Source organism: Chiloscyllium plagiosum, unplaced genomic scaffold (assembly GCF_037043375.1).
Source record: "Chiloscyllium plagiosum isolate Xiang-an unplaced genomic scaffold, Cpla_swu_hap1 HiC_scaffold_22, whole genome shotgun sequence".
NCBI lineage: Eukaryota > Metazoa > Chordata > Chondrichthyes > Orectolobiformes > Hemiscylliidae > Chiloscyllium > Chiloscyllium plagiosum.
Window position 1 is genome coordinate 27,262,031 of NW_028270160.1, and position 23,942 is coordinate 27,285,972.

The following is a 23,942-nucleotide window of genomic DNA, read 5'->3' on the forward strand; positions in this document are numbered from 1 at the left end:
AGATTTTTATTGTAATTGTTTTTTAAAAGAATTTAAATGCCTTAAATTTTCTGGTACACTGTCACATTTCTCAAATATTCTAAAATGATAGAGGTACAATCTTTTGCTTTATATAGGTAAATGTTGGGGAAAATACAAATTCAAACAAATGAACAGCAGTTGAATTAATGACCAGATAGCCTGTAAATAATGGCACAGTAGAGTGAGGAATGTTAGTCAAGATATCAGGAGAACTTCTTGATCTCTGAATTATGCCATAGAATCTCTAATATCAGGACCTCAAGAATAGGCAGATTGATTTAACATCTGGTTTGAAATTATCTCCTAGCATACTGACATTGCTACTGTCAGATACTATGGTCTGAACCTTACGTTGTTTTATTTAAGTTCAAGTTGTATCAGGTCTTTTGGACACTTTTCCACCAACCTAGCAGGTTTTATCACCATATCTTAGCAAACTCACCATATTAGTTACAGACCGTGTGCCCCATTGATATCTGTTACATATCATCTCCACCCCGTTTTATCACATGCCCTTCCTGAAGTCACTTGCCACTCAGTGGATACCCTTCTGTTTGTGCCATCTTTGAAAGGTCGTTGTGCACCCAGATAAATGTTGACAATTAGGTGTTGCCCCTCACCAGAAATGTCATGGCACAGCAGCCCTTCAAGCCATATTACCCATGGACCAGAGCCAGCATGGCTGACACTCCCTTGCATATACAATCCCATTCTCTCTCCATAGCTGATGTTTAACCATCAAGCTACACTCTTTACCTGTCTGTACATTCTATCCCCACTGTCCAGTGTAGATCTGCAGTACAAGTTGTCCAGTAGGGGAACATCACATACAGACGAACAATTGGACAAATACAGTTAGGAGCTTTGATTTACAGAAATCAATAGAGGCTGAAGTTACTCCTGATAATGCAAATCGAATTTCTGCATCATGAACAAATATTAATTTACAGTCCACCTTGCTCTTGTCTCTTGGAACAGGGTATAGGTGAAGTTCTCTCTGGCTTGTATCACCTAATGTAGCTGAACCCTGTCATGGACAAAGTCAGCTTTCTCCTCCCCAATGTATTCCTCCTCATGAAGACTGCTCCTGTTCTCCCAGTTCTTCAGCATCTATCATATCAGCTGCTGCAATTGTGCAGAACACAGCATGCCAGGGTGATGTGATACACTCTGTCCAGATTATCCTTGAACATCCAAGAACAGCAGCCTCAGCAGCCCTGTCATCTGATCCAGTGAGGCCCTGGTTGAAGCCTGGACAACACCAAGGACATGGGTTGCAAGACACTGGCAGAACTAAGTACCTGAATGCCCATAGCTAAGCCCTGAACTGGAATTAGATCAGCCCCAGGACTGACTGCAGGAGAATCCCAGCACTGACTGTCGTCCTCCTTTGCCCCAGGATTGCTATCTCCTGACTGTAACACATGGTCACATGCCTGAAGCGCGAAGTATAAACTGCTGGCATATGTAGCAAGCATCATGTTGATAAAGCTCGATGACACATAGTGACATATCCATCCCTATGATTGTTCAGTGCTCCCCACCATAACAAACCACCTCCCAATTCCTCTGCACTGAGAAACTGGGAAACTGTAACTGAGTACTGAAGACCTTGTCTTTTAAAGAAGTTATGTGAGGCACACAGAGGCTAGCAGGCTACACATCTGTATTGAGGCCAGCAAGTGAGCATGAAGGAAGCCATGTGAAGTATACAGAGTAAACGCAAAGTGATTGAGCATTAAGAAAGTGAGCTGAGAGCCATGAGATGCATCCTATGCAGATAGAGTCATAGAGATGTACAGCACGGAAACAGACCCATTCGTTCCAACCCGTCCATGCCAACCAGATATCCCAAACCAATCTAGTCCCATCTGCCAGCACCCACCCCATATCCCTCCAAACCCTTCCTATTCATATACCTGTCCAGATGGCTTTTAAATGTTGCAATTTTACTAGCCTCCACCACTTCCTCTGGCAGCTCATTCCATATACATACCAGCCTCTGCGTGAAAACGTTGCCCCTTAGGTCTCTTTTATATCTTTCCCCTCTCACACTAAACCTATGCCCTTTGGTTCTGGACTCCCCCAATCCAGGGAAAAGACTTTGTCGATTTACCCTATCCATGCCCCTCATAATTTTGTAAACCTCTATAAGGTCACCCCTCAGCCTCCGGCACTCCAGGGAAAACAGCCCCAGCCTGTTCAGCCTCTCCCTATAGCTCAAATCCTCCAACCCTGGCAATATCCTATAAATCTTTTCGGAACCTTTTCAAGTTTCACAACATCTTTCCGATAGGAAAAAGACCAGAATTACATGCAATATTCCAACAGTGGCCTAACCAGTGTCCTGTACAGCTGCAACATGACCTCCCAACTCCTGTACTCAATACTCTGACCAATAAAGGAAAGCATACCAAATGCCTTCTTCACTATCCTAGCTACCTGTGACTCCACTTTCAAGAAACTATGAACCTGCACTCCAAGGTCTCTTTGTTCCGCAACACTCCTTAGGACCTTAACATTAAGTGGATAAGTCCTGCTAAGATTTGCTTTCTCAAAATGCAGCACCTCACATTTATCTGAATTAAACTCCACCTGCCACTTCTCAGCCCATTGTCCCATCTGATCAAGATCCTGTTGTAATCTGAAGTAATCTTCTTCACTGTCCACTATACCTCCAGTTTTGGTGTCATTAGCAAACTTACTAACTATACCTCTTATGCTCACAATCAAATCATTTATATAAATAACGAAAAGTAGTGGACCCAGCACTGGTCCTTGTGGCCCTCCACTAGTCATAGATCTCCAGTATGAAAAACAACCCTCCAGCACCACCCTCTGTCTTCAACCTTTGAGCCAGTTCTGTATCCTTGAGGTAAGTGCGTGTTACTGTGTGTAAAATGACCTGGAGGAAGCACTCAGATTATTAGTGCTCCGGAGCTCCAAATTGTTCAAGGCTTGAAGTGTTGACAGAGTTAGTCTGAGAGCAGGCATGCTGAGGTGATGAGGCTGGTAGTTTGCTGTTGCCAACTTGCAAGGTTATAAAGTCCCACGAAGGATGGTGGGCATGGGCATTTCTCTGAAGAAGCAGTTATATGATGGTCAGTAAAAATATTCGGAGAGTGGCAGCTACCAGGTAACCGCTCTGAATTATTTGTGGGAAATTTTGCCATCCGCTTTTGCGTTGAACAAGAGGAAAATTGGCAGTATTGCAATACAGTGAGTTGGGGCGCTAATGAGATGCCACTCAAGAATGAGATCCTAAAGTCACCATTTATGTCTTAAAGGGCAAATCAGGAAAACAATCTCAACATCAAAGACGTGTTTTTAAAATTCTCACCATATTTTCCCACATTTCTTGCCATTGCTCATGTCACACCAGGGCGGGTAAAATTGCACTCCATGTTCCAAGATGGGAATGAAAACAAGTACAAAGCAAAGTTACAAATTGAATTTAATACAACTTATATTGAGAAATTGATTAATATCAGGGAGAAGCAAGTAGATTCTGGCAAAATTGGACTGGAACCACAAGGCTTAGGTTTGTCTTCGGAATGTGGCTGGAAACTTGGATATAACTTGAACTGCTTTTTGGTTTATTTGTATTTAGTAAAAACCCCTTACTGTATTTTCCATGTTTCAACACTTTACACAGAGAAGGCCATACCAGTGCAAATGGAGAAAAGATAGCCAGGAGGAGAATTATGAGCTTCTGCAAAGAAGAGCTACAGTGGTGATGGAACAAGTCATACTTTTTTCAATCTATGGGGCTGAATATTACTCTTTTTGGCCAAGTATCAGTTTTGTTGGGTTTTCACAGAATGTTTCTCTCCATGGGTCCTAGAAAATTTTCTCAATGCATTTTACCAAACTCACTTCATTAAACTACCTATCCCACATCATCACATGTCCCTTGCTTGATTCTAGCCCCATTCTACTATTTGCTGTACCCAATACAGGGATAACCTGAAATGCATTTGCATCCCTGCCATTGGTACCAAATATCAAAGGTCATTGTGCACTTGGACAAGCACTGTTAGTCTTGCGCAATTCCTGACATTTTCCCCGTATTTGCATATCTCACTGCATGGTGGAGTGTGCTCAGACCGCAAGGGTTTGCCACCAAGAGGTGACAGATTTGAGCTCCAAGGAATTCTTTCCAAACTTCTGTTTGCAACTTAGATCCTTTGCACACAGAGTGGTTAGGGCACAGTCAGTCCTGTGAAAGTTTACAATATATAAAATCATAATTTGGGAATTTGGATTTTTCAAATAGAGACAAATGAATTTTAGTTTCAATGTTGTGAAGGTAACCTTTTTTAAAAATAGAGGTCAGAAAGCCATTTTGAAAAGTGACCTAAACATATCACTTCCAAGAAAACATATGACTTAGTAAAAGCCGAGCCATATACCAACAGTGCTGATTGATGGAGTTTTTAAACTGCTGAGTATTTTACGTACAGAAAAACAAATGGCAGTTTAGTTTGAGTTCAGTTCAAAAGAATTAGATTCCAGATTCATTCCTGCAGAAGAATTTGGATTTTGGTTCAGAAACGCAGTTTCATCCTAGCAGCAAGGCAGTTTTGTTGGGTTTGTAGAATCTCCAAGATGAAAGAGTTTGTGCAGAAATTACTTTTGGCTGTCAGAACTGAAAAGGAGTTTGACATTTGAAAATAAGTCAAAACGTTTCAACAGTCCAAGATGGAAAAGTGGTCAGTCAATTAACAATAAAGCATTAAGAAACAAGTGGTATTTCTCTGGGATTGAGTATCTGAAAAGGATATTTTTGGGGAAAATGTTTTGGCTGTTTATGTTAAGATATTTTCAAATTGGCATGCATATATACACATAGGTTTGTTAGTGTTTGTTTTTCCTCTTTGAATAACAAACCTGTGTTCTTGTATTAAAAGATCACTGCAGCCCTTGTGTGAATATGCTCAGGATCCACCCAGTAAGATAACCAATGGCAAAAGTAAAAAATATGATCTGTTCAAGCCAAGTTTCATTCTGGGATCTGATTTGTCCAGTAGTTTCATTAGCTGGGACCAAAACATTGGCAGGCCAAATAGATATTCATAGAGTTTCTACAGCCCAGAAAGAGGCTCTTTTATAACCTCCTTGCTCTTGTATTCAATATCTTGACCAATAAAGTCCAATATCCCATTTGCTGTCTTGACCACCTTATCTTTATGTCCTGCTGCCTTCAAGGATCCATGGATATGCATATCAAAGTCCATCTGGGCTTCCTGGGGTCCTACCATTATACATGTACTTACTTGCCTTATTTGTCTCCCAAAATTGTCTCACATCTCAGGATTAAATTTCATTTATTACTGTTCAGCCCACTTGGGCTGGGCCAGCTTTTACTGCAACAAGTCAAAGGAGGGAATTAATTATTATGGACCTTGGATGAAAATTAGTATGATGCATTAGCAGGAGAGATGCTGAGGTGCCCCAGGCAGTAAATAGGAAATGTTGAGGATAGGAAGGGTTAGTTTTTGGGAGGATGAGGTGGGTGAGAGCGATTGAGTGGGCATGATGCATGCAATATTGAGGGTTGCCTTAGTGAGTTGTGTAAAGTGGTAGAGTTAGAATGGGTGCTGGCCATGTGAGTGAGAGGTAGCAGAGATGGTGGCATTAAATATGGTGGCAGAAGATCATTGACCTTCTTCCCATATAGGTGGCTATTCCAATTCACTTGCAATTTCCGTCAAAGTTGGCTTGAACTGCCGGCATGGCCTCCTGCAAATGGCTGCTTTCTCCATGTCTACTTTCTCCATGTCTACTAATACTTCCAGGTTCCTGTGCACAAAGCAAGAAGCTAACTTTCTTTTCTGTTGGGCCATGTGATTTGTAATAATGATCAAGCACCACAGTGTGCGTTGTCACTCTGACTTTCAGCATCAGAAATGGCATATAGCTGCCTTTTAAAAATGGTGTCAGATGAGTGAAAGACAGAAGGCTCCAGCTGTGGCAAGTACTTCTCTCTATCCAGCCATATAATCACCTAATAAAATTTTGCAGGAGCCTGGTCATACTATCAATGAAGTGAGAGCAGAAGGTTGTGTGAGATATCTTGTTACAAACTATGTTGGACCAGGTACAATGACTTGAGCTTGAATAAACATTAACAGAAAGTGGGAACATTCTGTCCATAGAAACAGACCCGAAATTTGGGGCCTTTCAATTTTACGCTAACTTTTATCACCCAATAAAATTAGTAAATAGTAGTCTTTGTCCTAATTGTAATCCTTAGCAGAAAACTCCCATATAAGGCAGCCATAACTAAAGCAAGAAATAACCTTTACAAATTTTGATATAAATAGCAGCTAAAGTCTATATTGATGAGAGTCCTACACTTCCACTATTTTAAATAAATTAAAACCAGAAAAAGTCTACGTTCACAATGTGCATAATGATGCAAGGCACAAGATACGTGAAGCCCAAAGTCAATGCCATGTTAATTGAGACTAACCAGCAGGGGGTGCACAATGCTTCAATACATTATAACAAATGCAATTTGAACAATGGCTCAGGTATATGTCATCTTCACAAGTGGTAATGAAAACACCGGTTACTACATTGTGATAGCAATCATACTTGTTATAAACAACCATGCATTGGAATTTAATCTACTGGTGCTTGGTGATTATTTTTAATTCCAATTAAAAGCAACACTATTTGAGATCTTAAGAAATTGCTTCAAGAGGCTATTGTGCTTATGAGTAAATTTTGTCCATGTATGGACATTTCAGGAGAAAACAAATTGGTTTAACAAGCTGCACTGAGCCCAAGTTCTTCCTTGTAAATAAAATATGATACTAGTGTCAAACTCTTTTGGTTTGGGGGCATTGTGCCTTCATACAACCTCAACAAGAGATATTCTTTTAATGGAAATGCTACTTTCTATGAAATATGAGCTTATTGATCACTCTAAATTATGTAGGCAACCCATAATGTTCTTTTGAAAGCAAAAATTCAATTCATAACACAAATCCATTAACAAAATGTTTTATGAAATTTGTTTAGTAGATACTATTACCTCAGCTTCTCAAGATCTTCCCAACATGCCCATTAAGTCCTCTCAGTTTCTTGTTTCTACATTTGTTAAGGTTTATCACTTACACGGAACTCTTTGTAAAGGCTAAAAATATGCACAGCTTCACCACTCCCTGGTGAAGAAGTTCCTCCTTATCTCTGTTCTAAAATTTCTTTATTCTAAGGTTGTGCCCTCGGGACCTCATCTCTCTGCCAATGGAAACATCTTCCCAAAATCCACTCTGTCCAGGCCATTCAGTACTCTGTAAATTTCAGTCAGATCCCCTCTCATCCTTCTATAATCCAAGTATAGCCCCAGAGTCCTCAAACGTTCCTCATACATAAAGCCTTTCATTCCTGGGATTATTCTCATGAACCTCCCCTGGACCTGCCTCAGAGCCAATACATCTTTCCTGAGGTATACGGCCCAAAATTGCTCACAATACTTATGAAGCCTCAGAGGTACATTCCTGCTTTTATATTTTAATACTCTCAAGATGAATGGGAACACTGTATTTGCCTTCCTAACTACCAACTCAACCTGCAGGTATACTTTTAGAGAAACCTGGTGTAGAAATCCCAAGTGGCTGTATTCTTTTAAAAGTATCTGTCACTCTGTATACCTGAGTCCAAGCTAGGAATTTGACTATTCTGATAAAATAAATTGGGGTTAATACACAGCTTGCTAGGGCCAAACAATACCCAATTGGTAAATTCCCCATTGTTAAAAGTATCATCAAGGAATAAAGGGGTTCAAAGATCATTAATAGAAAGTTTAGAGAAAGATTTAATTTTGTATACTTTATGGAGGAGAAACACAATATTTTAATATAATTGTACACAAGATAGAAAACTGTGTTAAATATTTAAGAGCAGACACAAAGATGAGAAATTTAATGAAGTATTTGCTATGTTGGCAAAGGCTGAAGTTTCAATAGGATTGACCCCCTCCACAAATCAGACTTCAGTCATTAAAAAAACATTTTTAGGTGATTCCGACCATTGCTTTTCATTTGTTTTAATGCAACTGGTGACAAGATGAGTTATCACAAAATATTATCAGGTTCTTTCTCTAAATTCCAAAAGCTAAGAGAGCCCCATTAAAATGAAAATTTCAGATAAACAAATTTCAGCCATAATCAACAAGACTGGTTTCTAATTATACCAATGAGATTAGGGAAATCTAACATTTTGGTCCAAGGAAGGGTTGGACAAAGCCAAGTAAAATAGTTAATTGAGATTCCATTAGCACAGGTGTGGCACATGCGTAACTATTACAAGGAAAATATACGCATATGTTTCTTGTCAAGAGTGGAAAATCAGTTGGTGAGTTCAGAACAGGAAAGCTGCACCTTGATTTGAATTATATAGAAAGATAATAATGGAGAAAATGGGCTAGACATCACTTATGCAAGTCCTCAGACTCTTGAACACCAATTTTGGTGCACATGCACAGTTTGACTAGTTGGACAGTAGCTATCAAGATTAGATTCAAGTTTCAATGGCATTCTTAAAAGGATCCATTACATATAATGCAGTTACATGCAGGCATGTCATCACAACCATATTTGTGTACATCTCTGCCATTTTCTACTTCATTTTTAATCTATAGCAGATTAAAAACTGCACATTAGAAGATGAAATGCTTTAAATTACCGATTAGGAAGGTAGGGAAAATGTGCTGATGGAGAAATGAGAAGCCAATTTTAGTTTGTATTTTCTTTCTAATGAAAGGTCACTAAATTTGAAATGTAAGCATTATTTTCTTTCTTTGGATGCTACCAGACCTGCTATGTTTCTCCAGCACTGTTTTTGTTCACAGTTCATTACTTTATTTGCATTTTCATTTCAGGCTATTCTCTACGAAGTCAACACACCCACAGTGAACATGCAAAAGCATTACCACAATTCACTGCATTGTGTTAATGTTGCCTTGATGATCTTTGTCTGTTTTACATTTCACAAGGTAAATCCACCTCTCCACACGAACATAGAATTTACAAGTGGAATTAGGCTAATTGATTCTTCAAGGCTGTGCTGTGATTTAATTAGTTCTTAACTAATCTGGTGTTTTCAACTGCAATTGCCCGATCACCCCCATAACCAGTGTCTATGAAGAAAATACCAGAGTTGTCTTGAATAAGTTCAATAACCCAAACACTCCTGTTTTCTGGGGAATTGAATTCAACATACTACTACCCTCAATCTCATTCTAATAAGTTAAACATGGCTTCTTTTTCACAAACTCATGTTAATTTTGCTCAATACCTCCACAATTTTTTTCCATGAATTCCCCAGATTTATGAAAGTCAATACTGGTGGTGCTCAGTGGGTAGCACTTCTACCTCTCAGCGCCAGGGACCTGGGGTCAATTCCTGCCTCGGGAATGGTCTGTGTAGAGTTTGCACGTTCTCCCTGTGTCTGTGGGGGTTTCCTCCACAATCACAAAGATGCATAGGCTTTGTGATTTTGAATTGACTATGCTAAATTGTCCATAGTGTTATGTGCATTAGTCAGGGGCAAATATGAGTCTGGATGTGTTACTCTTCAGAGGGTTGGTGTGGACTTATTGGGCTGAAGGGCCTGTTTCTATATTGTAGGGAATCTAATCTAACTTCAGTTACCCTTTCCCTCTGGTTATCATTACACAAATTGCTATCCTACTCTTACTTTTTTGTTTTCCTTTGACTTACCACATCACTTCACACGTGATTCACTTACCTCCACTATTTAAAGCCCTCTCTACTACAATACCTTCAGAGGTAGGAAGAGGGATGAGTTTCAAAAGTAGATTTCAGGGAGTTGGGAAGGAAATTCAAGAGAGGTCCCCATAAGCAGTAGTCACAGGATTACTCCAGTGCGTTACTAGTGAAATTAAGATCAGGAAGATCAATCAATTGAACATGTGGCTGGAGAAATGCTGTAGGAGGAGAGTATCAGATTTCTGAGGCTTTGGACCATATTGGACATGTACAGGCTAGTCAGGTTACATCTTAAATTGGGCTGGGACTGATCAAGAGACTTTACCTACACTGCAAAATTCCATGACTCATACCATAATAATAAAAAATAAAGTATTTAAATATCATAAGCACACAATTAGTAACAGTAAGAATTTAGACTTGGAGGGAAGAGACGATACTTTGAAATATTATTTCCAAATGAAGAAGCAAATTAGAAAAAAATGTTGAGATACATTCAAGATGAATTTAGATGCTTTTTTGGGGGGGCAATCTCAAGGACACAAATATTAAATGGATTGTATTAATTGGGATAAGTACTCAGGAACTTAAGAAGGTGGAGCAAATGTTATTGGTTACAAGGAGTCATATTGGACGCAAAACATTAATTCTGCTTCTCTAACCGTTATGCTGCTAGACCTATTAAGTTTTTCCAGCAACTTTGGATTTTATTTCAGATCGCCAGTCCCATAATAGTGTGCACACTTTGGGAGGTGGTAATGAAGTAGTAATGTCACTGGACTAGTTGTCCAGAGGCCCTAGCTAATTTGAATACAAATGGAGAATTTGAATTCAATAAAAAGTTGGGAAATTAAAAGCTTGCTTAATGGCAGCCATGTAACCATTGTCAATTGTTATTGAAGCACACCTGATACACTAATGCACCTTTGAAAGAGCATGGTCATTCTGCTCTATTTTAATCTTGTTAATTCAAGGAACCGGTCAGGAAAGTGTTTGGAATACTTCCCATACTTGCCTGGACGAGTGCAGCCCCAACACGATCAAGAGGCTTAACGCCATTCAGAACACAGCAGTCCATTCTTTGCCACCACAAATTCATTCCCTCCATCACTATACCATGGTAGAGTGCTGCAACTATCTGAGCTGCACTACAGAAATTCACCAAGCCTCCTCAGACAGCACCTTCCCAACCCATAATCACTACCACCTGGAAGTGGTATCTGGACAGCAGATATGTGGAATACAACCAACTAGAAGTTGCCCTCCAAGCCATTCACTCTCCAGACTTGGAGTCATTTCTTCAGTTTCAAAATCCTGGAATGCCTTCCTAACAGCACTGAGACTTAACATTCTAAGAAGCAAGTTCACAACAACCTTTTAAAGAATGGATAATAAATTCTGGCCCAGCCAATGGCATCCACAACTCAAACAAGTTGAGGAACTTAAAGGTTTAGAAGCAAATCAAAACGTCAAGGACGGAGTAGAAAATCAATTGAGAGAAGTAATTTGACAAAAGAGAAAGGTTTTTCAGAGGCACAGATAGTAGAAGCGTAGTCAGTAGAGGGTTGTGATGAATTAGGTACTAATAGATCTACACATGGAGGTAAATGTCATGGATGAGGTATGAATCAAAGAATGGCTACATTGTAGGAGCACAGAATGCCAGTCATGTCTAAACTGATTGTATGAGTTCCCTAGCCAGTCATACTTCCACCAGCCTTTTCTCTGTAGTTCTGCAACCTTTCTCTCTTCAGACAGTTACATGATTCCTTACTAAAAGCTATGATTAAATCAACCTAAGTCAAACTCAGTGGAAGGCAGTGACTCTTGGAAAGCTTAAAGATATTGGGAAACTGAGAATACGGACAGGCTGGTAGAACGGTCTGACATTTAGCAGATTAAGTTTAATAAAGAATGAGAAAAAGTAAAGAATACAATTCTGAAAAGTACAGAGCGAGAGTTATTTGTGCTTAAATCATTGAAGGTGTGGGATAAGTTGAACTGGTAAGGAGGTATGATATTCTGGTCTAACTACAAGTAATTGTAAAAAGCTCCTTGATCTCCAGTTCTGAGCACCATACAGTGAGTAGGTGGTGAAAACATTGGGCAAGGTGCACAAAGATTTAGGAAGATAACTCTAGGGATGAGGCACATGAATTTCATAGATGAAAGCTTGAAAAGGAAAGGTTAAAACCAGCTTTCACAAAAGGGTTTTGAAATCCTTGTGATTTGCCTGAGAGACACTGCTTCCAATGATGAAAGGACACCAATGCAAATTGAATGAAAAAAGAACCAACAGTAACTTGAGGTCCAACAGTAACTTGAGGAGAAATCTTTTTATACAGGTAGTGGTTAAGAATGCACAATGTGTTGGAGGTACAAAAATAGTGGCTACAATAGAAAAATTAGATAAACGCCTGGAGAGAAAAATTTTGTACGACTATGGGGCAAAGACTAAGGAATGGAACTAACTGATTTATTCTTGCAGAATGCCAGAGTCATGGAGGCTGAATAGATAACATTCGTGCTGCAACCATTTTATGATCCTATAGTTGTCATGCTGCAGAGATCCACTGCCAAAAATAATCCAAATGACAGAATTAGCTCAGCACAACAAGCTTTAAGTATTTAACTTGCAATCTATTTTTCCAATGCTTTGGATGTGGAAACTTGAGAGAATGTGGAGAAGGTTCACTAAGTTGTTGCCTGCTCGAGGCCATTGGCCATGAAGAAAGGTTTAAAATAAAAACTAGGATTGTTTTTGCTGGAAAGACAGCAGCTGGAAGGAGACCTTTTAGAGGTCTACAAAATTATGAAAGGCATAGATAGGTTGAATAGTCAGAGGCTTTTTTCACCCCCCACAGTTAAAGTTTCAATTGCAAGGGGGCATAGGTTCAAGGTGAAAAAGTTTAAGGGAGATGTGCGAGGGAGGTTTTTCCCTGCAGAGAGTGGTAGGACTTTGGGACGCATCACCAGAAGAAATGGGGAACCAGGCAATTTGGCGACATTTAAGAGGCATCTGGATGGTGACATGAATAGAGAGGGAAGAGGCGGATATGGACTGAATAAAGGCAGGTTTGTTTTTTAGTCTAGTTAGGACATTATGATCAGCACAGGCTTACAGGGCCAAAAGGCCTGTTCCTATGCTGTACTTCTCTTTTGTACTTTGTTAGCTAATGGTCTGAATTTCTGAAATACAACAACACATTCCTAAGCACTGTTGCAGCTTTAAAGAAATTAGAGGACAATGGAACATAAGCATTCATATCTTTATTTTGAGGCAGGCATGATAATGATATATTTTAAAAATCAAGTCAGTGGTTATTTAAACAATAAGTTTAAATGTAGAGCTCATAAAAAATAAATCTCAGGAGACAATCAATTTCTGGTACCTGGTTAGCTATCTCAATATTAGTTGTCACAATATATTGCCAGACCTTGTACATTTGGCTTTCTTCAAGACATGTCTTCTGAGAGAGAATTCAGTAGTGCTAGTACTTGATTTCATTCAAAATTACTAGACAGACATTTTAAATATAGTACTTTCTGAATTTTAAAAATCAGACAACCAACACTATTCCCTGGTTTAAAAACATTCAAAAAAAAATCCAAGCTGGAACAAGAATAGTAAGAATGAAATTTAGAGGCTACTCCTTGACCTTTGCAAAGTATTCCTTAGAACCTTTTGGGGAAGGCTTGATCTGTAAAATAAATCATGAACAAATTTATTACACTTAGTGAAACACATGTTTGCTATTAAAGTTATTTAATCTTTTAAAATTTAAGTTACAGGGTGCAGTATAAACATGGGAATTTGTAAGTGCAGATAGCTCAAGGCAGTTCAGAAATTTATTGGAAATGGTCATTGGTAATATACTGAAAGCCGTTGTCTTATATTGATTATGGTGAATACAATTGCAATCCCATTTCACCCTTTTGACTTTGGATCAATTGAGGAAGGAACTGAATGTAAATTAGTCAAATAAACAGTATAACCGTGCACAAAATATAGTATCAACACACAGCATGTGTTAAATAGCTTCAATTCCCCAATGCCAATGTCAATCAAGATATCACATTAAAAGGAGAAAGTGAGGACTGCAGATGCTGGAGTACCAGAGTTGAAAAATGTGCTGCTGGAAAAACACAGCAGGCCAGGCAGCATCCGAGGAGCAGGAGAATCGACGTTTCGGGCATAAGCCCTTCTTCAGGAGCCAAATAACTTCTCCAATAATGAAAATTGAGGAAGCAGTGTAAGCTTCCATTTTAATTATGCGGGATTTCTGTCCTAGTACCAGGATCTGACAACTGGATTGTTACTTTTGTTGGTAATCTTATGCGTAAACTTGTTGACTAAACTTTAATATGTCATGAACTACAGATTAGTATTGCCGATAGCAAGTTATAAACTGAATTACAGCAACTTTGGAGCACTGAAACAGCCTATGTTGCCAAAATAATCTATAACATTTAATACTGTAAAATCAAACCATTCTTCTTCACACAACTGTTTTAAAGAAAAGACAGTTGAAACTTTATTGCTGGAACAGCACAGCAGGTCAGGCAGCATCCAGGGAACAGGAGATTCGACGTTTCGGGCACAGGCCCTTCTTCAGGAATGGCCTGAAGAAGGGCCTGTGCCCGAAACGTCGAATCTCCTGTTCCCTGGATGCTGCCTGACCTGCTGTGCTGTTCCAGCAATAAAGTTTCAACTTTGATCTCCAGCATCTGCAGTCCTCACTTTCTCCTTAAAGAAAAGACACACCATTAAAGAAAGTTAGTCTTCTAAAGAAGGAATGTTCGATTTTACCTAAACCAACATACAAAAACTAGAGATTAAGATAAAAATGTACATTGTAAGAAAAGTTGTATTTAGCATAATCGTCATTAGTTTGAAGAGAGGAAGAGAGGAAATGCATCTTTAGCTCTGCTGGAAGGAGGAACAGTTGATGTCAGTGGTTATTGGGATATGTTAAAACACAGCTACATTAAATGGGAAATCTACTGATTTAAACAAGAAATTTGACATACATGTGGACATTTGAGGAATAACAAGGAAATAGAGATTTTGTAATACATGAAAATATTGTGTTCAAATCATTTGCAACAGAATTCTGGTTTTGCTTTTACACAGAACACAAAAAAAGCACAAACAATGCCATTTCATTAAATTGTAACACACTGAATTTGAACAAACCGTTGGAGAGTGAGGTGTCCAATCAGCTGGGCAAACTTCTCCGTGTGTTTCCACAAACTGGAAGGCCTTAACCAAACGTAGAGTCTCTTCAACACTGCGACCTACAGGCAGGTCATTGATGCCAATATGCTTGATAATGCCGTTTGTATCTATGATGAAAAGACCTCTGGAAAAATTGGAACATTTTAGATGTGAGTAAATGAGAAAATATAATTCTATAAATATCTGTTAGTAATGCATTGATCATATCTCAAATTTATAATGCGAAGAATTGTCACACTTCTATTCAAGCATCGTTAAACTGAAACGAGTTGAAAACATACCTGAAGTGTTTCAGTGATGGGGAAAAAGCATTAATGTTTAAAACTGAGTATAGGCAATAGATAGAACACAATGCTAGCACATGGTTGTTTTAATTCTGAATCTGAAGTTCAAGCGTTGTTCAAACTGAAATTAAATCTTCGACACCTGATAAAGTGCCTTAAGTTGCTGAAGAAAAAGCTACTTGTAATTTAGGACAGAGGGAAAGCTGTCAACATCGAGTCACAGAATAATTGATATGGAAGGTTACAATCATGCAGTTAAAGTTATTCAAGGTCATTGGTTGAGATACACTATTGCTTCATGAGATGCTTTACACTGCAATGGCAAACGCAAAGTGCCATATGAGCAAATTCCCCTTTGGCAGCAATGATAAAGTATGTGATAACAAAATTGATATGCATGTTACATAGACAAAATTTGGCAACATAGAAAGGAATTGTTGAGAATAAGTATTTGTCACTTCTTCAGTAAGCACTTAACCATCAACTTTTGATAAATGTGGCAGACGTAAGCATATTGTGCTTTAAGTGATAGTTACAGATGCCAGAAAACTTTAATAGACTTGTAATGTTTCTATCAGGTTCTAGGAGATTTGACAGGAGACACTGAGGATGCAAGTCTTCTCTTAAAATGACGCGATTCATGAATAGGCAGTTTGAGTGAGAACAGAATGAGGGATTGCTTATTCTGCTTTTGCAGCCTTTATTCTGTGAATTCATGGAATGCTGGAGCACAGAACAAAGCCTTTCAGTTCATTATGCCCATACCAGCACTTGAAAGGAGCTGGACTTCCCCCATCTTTAACCTTACCTCAAAGTTTTTATCCATACATTAAATCCTTTCTGAAATATTTCCATCATTCTTCCACGTAGTGGATTCCAGATCATTAGGACTCACTACATACGAAAGGTTTCTTTTTAGATAGGGTATGTTTGCCAACAACCTAATGCCTGGATCCTCCATTACCAATCCTACTGTTGAGGAAAAATTGTTTTGATATCTACTCCATTAAAATACATGTTCTCGAAACTGCTTTAAGCCTGCTAAAGCACTCACATCCAAATGGTTTCTAGTGTAGCACATTCAAGACTTAGTTCTAGGATTCAGAAGCATCACTACACTTATCCCATTCTATTCTAAAACTTTGCACAATCACATCTACTGATGGCTACTCTTGTTAGGAAAACTGATCTTCCTCAACCTTTTGCCATTGGAAAATTGACCCTCTTTTTCTCACCTTTGTTGCACCATGTGAGCTTGTTCTGCCAACCTCCACAAACCTGCATCCACAACTTTTTTTTGAATAGTTTAAGAATTAATTGCAACAGTGTCAAGGGGTCCACATGCTGATGGCTTACAATCACGAGCACATGTCAGTTGTGTGCTTGGTTGTTGGACTCTCAGATGTAAGCTACATCTACAAAGTAGCATTTCTGCTTAATCTAGACAAACACTTCTGAGCAGTGATGGATTAGTGCTGCACAGCTGACAATGGGGGACATACGATATAGTGCAAGGTCTTTCTTTATCACTGCATGACAAGGCATTAATTCCAACATACATAGTTAAAAACAGAAATGGAAATTTCACTTAAGTGGAGTAAAACTATAAATGTGCAAAAAAAATGAGAACCGCATCATTCAATTTCAGGTAGGAACAGAATATTAATAAAACAGTGTACAATTCTGGCAGAACAGAAAAAAATGCCAATTAAAAGTTAACTTTTTTCTGCAAATTCCTATTGTAATGTGTAGTTAGTAAAAACTCTATCTTCTAAAAATTTGTGGAGATGTGGAAAAAGACTGCCAATCAGCCTGAGTCAAGAGCTTTCATTTCAATCTGCAACCAAACAAGTTTTAAAATTCAAAATTTAAATTCAGATTTAAATTCAAGCTGAGACTAATGAAATAAAGCACAGGTTCAATTCCTGCTCTGCTTAAGGCAGAATGGGCACATGCCTCCTAGCTCTGCCCCGACAATCTACCATGCACAAATCTGCTAAGGAACGTAGCTGAGGACAAAATTATCAGAAGGTAATGAGCCAACAGCCGGTCTTTGGGCAGGACACAAAAGGGAATAGAGGTGAGGAAAATAATAAAAAAAAAACTTGCACACCTTTTACATTGTCAGAAAATTCCAAAATGCTTACAACAGTGCACTTTTCAAATATAATTATTTAGGCAAAGTCACAAACATTATGTATATAGAGTGAAGCTCTACATATGGACTATGAATATGTATCCTCAAAAGATCAGTTTATGATTATTTTGAGGGAGGGAAGAAAATTATAAGACCACTTGTGTCTACCTAAAGCAGCAGAATTAACAAATCTAAAAGATAGCACCACCAACAATGCAACAAACTCCGTTATAGTAGTGCAAGAAAGCAAGCAAAAAAAAATTTGCCAATCTTTGGAACAGAGGTTGCTGATGCTTGGTTTTAACAGCATACTAATCTATAGCTCCTACTGATCCAGCCTGCTGGCTTGAGAAAACTATTATATTGGAGGAGTGTTCCATTTCGCAAGTCACAATACCACAGATTTTAATAACCTATGTCAGGCTCTACCTTAGTTGCACATCATTGTCCTGATATTTTTTTTTTTTTATGTTCAGTAAGATTACATTAGGTGATTTTAAATGGTTTTCATGGGACATCGCATCGCTGGCTAAGACAACATTTATTGCCTATCTCTATTTGCCCTTAAAGCAGTGGTGAGTTGCCTTCTTAAACCACTGCAGATCATTTGGCATTGGAAGACCTACAATGCTGTTAGGAAGGGAAATTGATAAAACCTGTCTGTTATTTGTTGATTTATCATGTGAGAATTTTTCCAATATGACTGCCATTAGACAGGCTAAGCAGCCATCAATATTCCTAGAGTCTTCCTACATCTAACACTACACTGCATTTCTCAATGCTAAGGTTCGTGACATCATGTGGACAGCTCAAGGTCAATGATAAAAGATAATGACTTCATCAGTGAGTGCTCGACCTGGACCAAATTAAATAGTTTTTACTGTCAATATCCAAACATATCTGCAAGCTTGAAAACACAGGTTGGAAGGCAGGCCTTTTTATCTATTTGCAAGCAACTAATCAGAACAAATTCCAATACTATTAGATTTGCTACAGTATGGAAACAGGCTCTTCAGCCCAACAAGTCAACACCGACCCTTCGAAGAGTAACCCATCCAGACCCATTCCCCTACCCTATATTTACCCCTGACTAATGCACCTAACACTATGGGCAATTTAGCATGACCAATTCACCTGACCTGCACATCTTTTGTATTGTGGGAGGAAACCAGAGCACCCGGAGGAAACCCATGCAGACATGGGAAGAATGTGCAAACTCCAGTGTCCTTGATGACATACATTAAACTGCTTTAAAAAAAAAGTGTCCTCAATCTCAACTTGTACCTCATTATTACAACTATATCAATTAATTCCACTACCATTGAGGTAGTCAAGAGTGAAATTAGACCACTGTTTCCATTCTGTTTAACCTGCAACAATGAAAACCTCTTACCTCAGTGCAATACCAGCGTTTTCCAATAACACCCCATAATCGCGAGAGATCTGCTTTGTTATATCAGACAGCAGTGGTATATGCATATGCCCTAGACCTCCGCTCTGAATTGAGAGAACAAAGGAAAGTTACCAAAAACAAACTAAAAAGGAAAATTTACTTCCTATTGCTGAAGTTACTACTTTAAAAATTTTATACTAAGTACAAATAAATTTGAGAATTTGTGATTACTGTGCCTGACTTTCTATAAAGACTAATATCAACAATACTATTTTCAGACACCACCAAAAATATCATTTTTATCATTAATGCTTGATAAGACATTCTTTCCTTTCCAAAACTAATTTTGAAACAAATTCAATATTCTGAGAGTTTGAAACAGCAATTATTGTTTAGCAGTTATCTTATTCAAATACTAACTTTATAGAACTACTGCAACTGAAACACAGCTGAAATTCAAATTTTTCTAAAATGCAAATAAACTTCAAAGGTCCAGATGTATAAATCTTCATCTTTCCTTCCATACCTTTCTCGGAGTGTTGATCCAGGCAAGGTGAGAGAAATGAGAGTCTACAGAAACACCAATTACTTCACAGTTTACATCATGGAATTCATTTGCTTTGTTACTGAATGCAACAATCTCAGTTGGACAAACAAATGTGCTGCAAAAATAAATTTGAGAAAAAATTAAGTGTAAGATCATGCAGTCTTTTTAATCAACTAATAATAACCAGAATAGTAAAAGGTAAACCTGGTTAAAAGAAAATCCATTATGTCTTAGATTCTAGCAAACATTTAATAGGTCAAACACAAATACATTTGTTTTATTTGCACAATTGTATTTTTAAAAGTGGTTCATAAACTGCAACTTGAACTCTGGAATCTGTGTCCACATATCTATGGCATAAAATATAGTATTGGGAAAGAAAGAAAAAAGCAATAGGCAAAGTTTACGACAAATAGATTTCACTGTAGATGAATGTGAGGTCACCCGTTTTGGATGTAAAAAGGGATAAAACGAAGTACCATCAAAATGATGCACAGTCAGAAATAGAGATCCAGAGAGATTTGGGTCTCCGTGCAAATAACTTAAAATTTTGTAGCAGCAGAAAGTAACAATAAAAAAAAAAATGCCAACTTTCTATTTAATCCAGAGGATTATACAAAAGGAGTAGACGTTTTGGTATAGCAAAGCATAGCTCTAGTTAGACCATACCAACACTAAGACAAGTCTGGGCATCACACCGAGGGAAAAATATAGAGGCCTTGGAAGGAGTATAGGTTAAATTAGCCAGATGATACAGACAGTCCAACAGTTAACTTACTACATTACATAAACTAAGATTGTATTCCTTAGGATTTATATTTGAGGTGTTTGAATCAAGTTTTCAAGATATTAAGGGAACAGATGGGATAAATTAGGAGTCATAAGTTATAATATAGAACATGAAAAGAGTGGTCGAAGTTTAGACTTTTCTTCTGGTAATTGATGTTTGATCATTTGTGGAGGGATATGGGGATATATACAAACTTCAGCAGGTTTATTTTAGGTACCTTTCCTCTGTTTGTTATTTCAACACAGAATGGAGGACTAGGGCAGACACATGCAATTAGGTCGCAAAGCGGCCTTAGTCCCATTGAATGGTGGAACAAAATTAATGGCTGAAAAAGATCATGTGCACTCAGAAAAGGCAGACATAATAATGAGAAGGAAAAGTACCTAAATGCCTCAACAACTGCCCAATTGGTCTTTAGGAACTACACATGACTATGTTCAATGCATTATTTTGTTCAATTTTAGAAGTACTTATCATTCATTGGCATTTATTACTCTTAAAGTGTGAGGCATATTTAGTACAACGTTTAATTTACAATATTTAGAAAATGTGCCAATACTAATGGGGCACTTATTTTTCCATTTTTAATAAAAGTGCTATTAAAATCTTAAACTCAGTGGCCATTGAAAAGGAGCTATTTAGTAAACAGGGTTAAACAATCTAAAAGCTGTTTTGAAAACATATATGTACAGATTTCAGCAGGTTCATCTCCAAAAAAGTCAGAAGTGTTTGATGTGGGAAAGCCATCAGGATTGCTCAAGCGTGAATAATTGAGAAAAAAGCCCCAAGATCAGAAAACAATATATCATTTACAACTTCATAAAAACTGCCTGTAGAAATCTGATTATTTTTATGTAACATTTAATTTCTGGTCAACTTCCTAAATATTGCAAAACAAACTCGTGCATAATAAACCAGCAATTCTAAATACCTTCAACAGTGTTGTTAAATACATTTAATTCTGCATAAAAAAAACAATATTTTATTTTTCACTTGCTGTACTACAAGCATGACTGGAATGCAGACCAGAGATTACAACAACTATTCCATCCCTACAAAAATGAACATTTGAGCCAGGAAATTAAAAGTAGAAAGGTAGCCATGCATTATTGCTTATTCGGTGGGGTTAGTTTGACAGTTATTGTGTGGAATAGGGATTCAGAATGGAATAAAACAAAGTTACAGGTCAGAACAAACAAAAACAGAAGTGAAAGCTGATAAAGAAAGTAACAGAATAACCAAAAACTGTACACAAGTTAAAAATCATAGATTAAACAAACCCCACCCACAAAGTAGTATGAGTAATCAAGGTATGGAAGCACAACAGTTGTTCTTCCCTGAAAAATGTACTCCACCCATCATTTGCCTAATATTTTCAGAACAGATAGACAAGATGTGCAAGGCCATCTCCTCCTCAACTGAGCAAAACAGTGTAATTTCTGTCGTGACTAAAACTACCCTCAGAAAATAATCGAAACAAAAAAACTGTTTGTATGCATTAGAATTGGTCTTAAGGTGTCGAGAAATTTTGAAAACTACAAAATGAGAGAGAAATGTGGCAAAAAAGTTTCTTCCTCTTAAAATAAAACTTCTTAGCAAATTCAGATACCAAGGTTACTTACAAATCCAAAGGATAGAAGAAAATGACGAGATATTTTCCTTTGTAGTCATCCAAATTGATCTCTTTGAACTCACCATTGGCCACAGCAGTGCCCTTGAAAAATGGAGCAGGTTGGGTAACAGCAGGAGTAAAGTTTGAATAAGCTGGAAGGTACAAGGGCCAATTATCTACACTCTTCCTATTAACCACACAATTACACACAAAGAACATTTGCATGAATATTCATATCCTTAGTATGCCTGCACAAAAGAATACTTTTAGAATTGCTACATAGAAACATCAATTAGCATTCTCTGGAATGTGAAAATATGATCCTCACAAGAGAAAATACTAACCAAGAGATCAGAAAGAGGTAATACACACTAACAAAACATAAAGCAATATTTTTCACAAAGTGGAGTTTTAAAATATAATTCTAAAAAAAATACAAAACACTGGAATACCATCATTTTCTACAAAGGCAAATCTTGTTAATTCAGAAAATGGTCATTTTGCAATAAATTAAGAGTGGAATACATTCCAAGTACTATTTAATTAATCACTTAAAAAAAAGTCTTGTTAGACAAATCAGGAACAATATTTCAGTACTTTTGGGGAAGATTAGTAAACCAATTAAAAACCCAAATGGTGCATCATAGCAAGTTACTCAATATTCAAAATTCAATCACATTCTGTTTACTAGTTCACACCAATATGATACTGGGAATGGTATAAGAAAGCAGATAGATCCAATTTGTGGGGTAAGCACAATGATGCCCATTGCGAACTCATGGAACTACGACTATGTTTATTAGAGAAGTGCAGGCTTAGAGGTGATTGTAAAATAACAAAGTAAACAGATTTTGTCCAACTGGATAGGTAATTTGAAAAGCTACCAAGGTGATATCATTTAGAGTACCTGTATTTGCAAGGCCAAAGTGAGATTACATGGCAAAGGAAGAGTGTTTCAAGGCATAAAACGTTAACTGTGGAGTAGCTGATAACAAAGACTTGATTTACTATTGTCTCCCAAAGCTTGTCAGATTCCCTTACAACACAGAGACTAATCTCAGTCCTATCATTAAATTGTCCAGTTCTATTCCATATTTTGTTTCTTCCAGAAAATGGATACAGGTTTGATGACAGTGTCTGTTGCTGCATTAATTTGAAATTCTTGCTTATTAGTGCTGGCGAATTTAGCTATAAAAATCAATCTGCTTCCATTCAGTCTGAAGTGAAAGGCTCAGTTTAATGATTTTCACTCAAACTAGCCAAGGTCATTTTAGGACAGCTTAGCTTCCCAGAGTACTTACTTGTACTGAAATTGCATTTATGATTTATGAAACATGCTGAACTCCGCCAGCTTGTTGCATTTTGCTGTATGTAGTGCAGTCGGAGAGCCGCAGAAACTCCCCTGGCGAATAAGCATGCTCGAGAAAACTACAAAATCAACAGAAACAGAGCAGACAAGAAATTACACCAACTGAAAGTACATTTAGATAAATATTACATTTATGTTTCTGGCAGACACAAAGATAAATAAAACCATACGCTCACAGTAGCCTAGCTCCCCAAACAAATTAAATTAAGTGATAAGAAATTCAGATCACTTCATATCGTTTAACCTGGCAAAACAAAAAAGCAGAGAGATGTTGGGGGTGGAAAAGGGAAGGTTGACCTTCAGCAACTGCACGGCAGGAATTAAAGGCAGGCAGATTGCCTCCTGATGCTACTCCAGTGAACACGAGGAGTCATGTCGCCATGTGATTGAGCTAAAGCTGGTCCCGCGCAATCACAACGCGGCACGGAGCTAAAAAAAACACACAAACTCCAAGTCTCTGTCGAGAGGGACAAGACACATTGGAACGTCCAGGGCGTGGGACATTGACAGAGCAGCGAGTGGCCACAGTGTCCAGTAAACACTATCGCAGCGCGCGGCACTCATAAATAGGGACGCTTAAAGATCAAAAAATAAAGTCAGCATACAGAGATAACCGAGAATTCGCAATGACCTAAATCAGAGAGAAATAAAAAAAAGAGTTCTTCCCCTCATCCGACTCACAGCTACCGCCGCCATCTTGGTGCCCACAGCCACACCCCCTCCAGCAGAAACCTGTTGCCCCTAATAATGACGGTCAACAATAAAATCAAAAAAATCCCACAGTCAATAACACTGAGTCCGCGATACATC

The 23,942-nt window shown here is 38.0% G+C and overlaps 1 protein-coding gene across 1 annotated transcript; it reads right to left on the reverse strand.

Moving 5' to 3' along the window:
* Positions 1 to 13,016: 13,016 nt before the first annotated feature.
* On the reverse strand, positions 13,017 to 23,855 carry prdx3 (peroxiredoxin 3). The gene is made up of 7 exons (XM_043712721.2): positions 23,805 to 23,855; positions 23,065 to 23,191; positions 21,774 to 21,915; positions 19,341 to 19,476; positions 18,815 to 18,918; positions 14,959 to 15,124; positions 13,017 to 13,462 (listed from the first exon to the last, which is right to left on the reverse strand). Exons 1-7 carry the CDS (start codon positions 23,826 to 23,828, stop codon positions 13,409 to 13,411), a joined length of 753 nt encoding a protein of 250 aa, XP_043568656.1. The 5' UTR covers positions 23,829 to 23,855; the 3' UTR covers positions 13,017 to 13,408.
* Positions 23,856 to 23,942: the final 87 nt, after the last annotated feature.